At 39.4% G+C, this 4151-nt stretch overlaps 1 protein-coding gene across 1 annotated transcript; it reads right to left on the bottom strand.

The window, feature by feature from the left end:
• Window positions 1–202: 202 nt before the first annotated feature.
• On the bottom strand, window positions 203–3441 carry LOC131233814 (protein NRT1/ PTR FAMILY 4.6-like). The gene is made up of 4 exons (XM_058230630.1): window positions 3359–3441; window positions 2830–2965; window positions 2115–2332; window positions 203–1732 (listed from the first exon to the last, which is right to left on the bottom strand). The coding sequence occupies exons 1-4, from the start codon at window positions 3359–3361 to the stop codon at window positions 269–271; spliced, it is 1821 nt and encodes a 606-aa protein (XP_058086613.1). The 5' UTR covers window positions 3362–3441; the 3' UTR covers window positions 203–268.
• Between the last annotated feature and the right edge of the window lie 710 nt (window positions 3442–4151).

Below are 4151 nucleotides of genomic sequence, written 5' to 3'. Positions count from 1 at the left end.
CTCGATTTGATCTATGGCTTAGAAAACAGAGAGTTGTAACAAAGATGACCACCATTCTAAGGGTAAGAATCATCAGACTATGGTGATTTTTGCTCAGAGACTGTCGAGATCAACAATCACAAAATGATGAAAATCCATTAGTCGTGGAGAGGAGCACGGAGCTACTAAATCTTTATTATAATTATTTCAAAGAGACAATAACTGAAATAAAACCAAATAACATCTCTGGTCATTATTAACGTTGACATCAATTCAATATTTTGGCATTCTATTTTGAATCTCCTTTTGACAATAACAAATCCTGATTGTCATTCATATCAGAAACTAACCCCGTCCCAGATTGCTTGTACTTGTACCAATTCGCCCAGTAGAGGTAGTTGAGGAAGTTGAGGAAACTGAGGATGGCAACCAACCAGTAGAACAGATCGAGGTGGTTTGTGTTGAGGTTGTTACCATTTAGCCAACCTTTGCTGCTTGTAGAATTCTTCGTCACGGCATTGACGACATTGACTAACACAGAACTGAAGAAAAACCCAAGAGCCATGGAGCACCAAGCGAATGCAGTGCCCAACGACCGAAGCCCTGTTGGAGCTTGGCTGTAGAAGAACTCAAGTAAACCCACGAAGGTGAAAAGATCGGCGATCCCAAATATAAAAAATTGGAAGCTCAACATGAACACACTCATGGGTAATTTAGTCATCATTGGATTGGCAAAAACAAGATGGTGTTCCTTTGCCACGTCCTTACGCTTTGATTCTACAATCGCAGCTGCGGCCATGGAAAGGATGGACAAGACTAATCCAACTGCCACACGTTGTAGGTGGGTGATCCCAGTTTCCAGTCCTGTTAGCTTTCTAGCAAAGGGAACAAACACCCTATCATAGATGGGTGTGAGGATGACGATAAAGGTCATGGGAATGATAGGTAATGAAGCCGGCGGTATCTTGAGGCTCCCTACCTTGTTATCCATTGTAATCCCTTGTTGGACCGAAAACGTCTGGAGCTGAGCAAGACATGTGTTCATCAGCAAAGTGCATGCGAAGATGGGAACCATCCTCAGTAGAATCTTCACTTCTTCAACACTTGTGACTGTGCATAGCTTCCATTCACTCGTTTCGCTTACAAGAGCTTCTTCATTTTGGGGAAGGATTGCGGCCTTGTCTAAGAACCTAAATTGTTGTGTGTGGTGAAGTCTATCCTTATCTGAATTCTTGCCGGTCTTCTCTTCATACAGGTGAGATTCGTTGTTTGGTAAGTCAAGATTACGGTTCCTGAAGGCCGCCACGAGGACTTGAAGGATCTTAGTGAAGGGACTTCCAGCTGGGATCTTGTTGCGATACATGGTGTATCCCAAAGAGACAATGAGGAGGCCAAGAAAGATGGCTGATGTTGAAATGGAAAGAGCAACATCCCATCCCTTATTGTCCTGAAGCCAGACGAGGAAGGTCACACCAATGGAAGAGCCTACGCAAAGACTAAATAGGAAGAAATTGAAGAAGGAAGAGATGAGACTGCGCTCCTTTGAATCATTCTCATCGAACTGATCAGCACCTAAGGTCGGCAAAGTTGCCTTAAGGCCTCCTGATCCCAATGCAATCAGATACAGACCCGAGAAAAGAAAAGTGGCCTTCCTTCCATTAACATGTTGGCAGTTGGCAAGAGGATTGAATATTTCACATGGTGGCTCTTGAAGCGACTTCACGCGTGCTTGGATGGTGAGTAGCATGAAGCCCTGGCAATAAACCAAAGAAGCATTCACATCGTTGAATAGGAAGAATATCCCCTGTTTGGAATTGGAACCTACCGGGGAAAGATATTGTGATTTTTAAAAAAAATAAATAAATAAGTGAAAAAACACCATCTGACAAACATGCTTGCTCAGATTACAAACACGTCCGCGCCACTGGCTGACTTTTTTAGATGAAGTAAAGTTGAAAATTAGTCACAATTATTTCAGTGACTTAATACTTATGTTGACATGATTATAATAATACGACAATTTAGATGTCATTTTTATCATAATATATTTTCCCCAGAGGTTACAAACAAGGCCTATATGTTAATAAAAATCCGAATAAGGCCTATAAGTTAACTTGAAAGAGAGCGCCACTTACCAATAATTCAAAGGAGCCAAAGATAAGGAGGGTCTTTGATCTTGTGAGATAGGCATCGGAGATGAAGGCCCCCACCAAAGAGAGTAGGAAGGTTGTTCCCATATAGTTGGTCAACATGTCCGCCGATTCTGACATGCTGTAATGCATGTGCAAGTAGAAATATGTTATCAAATTCGCTGATGTTCCAAGGTTGGCCATGTTCTCCAGAGCCGCCGCAGCTTTACTCATTTACCACATGTATAAGATGAGGAAGAAGCATTAAAACAGATACATATATAAAACACAAGATTAGTAGCTAGACATCTGTATTAGAAATAGGAGAACCCATCACTTGGCATGCCAGCCCATATTTCCTACCAACATGCCACTTGTGTAGGACAGCCATGCAATACAAAGGATAGGTGCTGTTGTGAAGATTGCCTATCTTGAAAATTAAGCTGAACCACTCATTAGGTGGGCCACACCTCTACATTGAGTAAGAACAAAGTCTATTGTCCATTGATTCCTACAGTGCGCCCCACCTTTCGAGCAGACCCAGCTGATGTTTGTGCCAGATGATCTTCATAGTGAGTCATACTAGGGATATCTAATTTGGTATCATGATTCTTAGGTACCATCCCAGTCTGAATCAGTTAAAAGGATTTTTTCGGGCGCACGTGTGTGTGTGTGTGTGTTTATAGACAGATAGAAGGCATGTGTATATGTATATGTATACCGAAAACGAAGATGGTTGCCTTAATTCCTCCATGCCTGAACTTGTTAACAGGGTTACCCTTGTAATCAATGAAACCATCTACTGCGCTTGACACAACCCCTTTTTCACTATCTTTGGAGATTTCCATGCTTTTCTCCTGTAATGTTTTTGAGAAAATGGGTAAGAGAGAATCCATTAATGAATTTGAAAATAAAACCTACACCCATTTTTTTCGTTTTTTGATAAAAATGAAAATTTGGCAAGATGTAGAATTACACAGAATAGACGAAGTTGAACTTAAAATATAAAATCATAAAATTCAAGAAATTGCAATCTAAACACTTGTGAAACAATAAAAACATATGGAATCGAATTCGCCATAGAAATAATAAATACTTTAAAGCATCAAATAAGACCACGGTGACGAGTTCGTAATTGAATAAATGAAAGTATGAAAATTTTGACTTAAAACGTGTCTTAAACTCTAAATCATTTCTAGTAGAAAACTTGGACAAAACAAAATCCTCATTCACAAAAGAGGGATTAATACCATTGTTTGTGATAGAGTGGAAGTGAGTGTGTGTGGGCGCTTTGAATATAGGAGAAGCAGGAAAATATAGTTGAGGGACAAGGTGTGGGAGACTTATTTATATAGAGAGATGGCAGTTCTCTTTGTAAGGGAAAGGACAGGAAGAGAGAAGATACCTTACGACTAATTTATGAGATGTAAAATTATAGATGTGCAATTTTGGATTTATTTTCTTTTGGATTCTTCTATAACGAAGCAAAATTTTAATCCTGGGTAGGTGAAATTATTGAGGTACCCTTTATCATTTTGAGTGGTAGGTGGATAATCTATGGTATGAGAAGAGGCTCAGAGTGGTTTTTTTTCCTTCTTTTTTCACATTCAATCCATTCATCCATCATGTGCACCCCATCCTATTCTCTTTTGATCTCAAAACGCATGTTGATCTTAAAACTCAAATGGACCACATCATCTAAAATCATGCCTCAAACATCAAAAATGTCATGTTGTGACACATCTGAGTTTTGGAATGGCCTGATTTTCGGGTGGCCATTCGTGCTTGGTTTGATGCATCTTCTGAATGGATTAGATTAAATCATTAGAACATCATTGTGTGCCCCACACGTCAAATTCATATATTAAGTTTATTGTAGAGATGTTTGTATTCGATCCACCATCAAAGAAGCCCTGAAATTGCAAAATCTCAATTAAAACATGTGAGTTTCCACTCTTATTTGCCGGATCCAATAAATTGGCAGCAAAATAATGTTAGAACAAGAAAAGGATATTATAGTAATACTCAAAAGTGAAGAGAGAG

The sequence above is a fragment of the Magnolia sinica genome, chromosome 18, assembly GCF_029962835.1.
Source record: "Magnolia sinica isolate HGM2019 chromosome 18, MsV1, whole genome shotgun sequence".
Lineage (NCBI taxonomy): Eukaryota > Viridiplantae > Streptophyta > Magnoliopsida > Magnoliales > Magnoliaceae > Magnolia > Magnolia sinica.
This window is presented reverse-complemented; position numbering and strand designations above follow the sequence as displayed.

Excerpts from the sequence above, each read along its gene's own strand:
- LOC131233814 (XM_058230630.1), bottom strand. Across the intron at positions 2,333-2,829 it reads GGCAACCATCTTCGTTTTCG|CTGCGGCGGCTCTGGAGAAC; the intron begins GTATACATATAC and ends AAATGAGTAAAG. Across the intron at positions 1,733-2,114 it reads TTGGCTCCTTTGAATTATTG|GGCTTCATGCTACTCACCAT; the intron begins GTAAGTGGCGCT and ends GTTTATTGCCAG.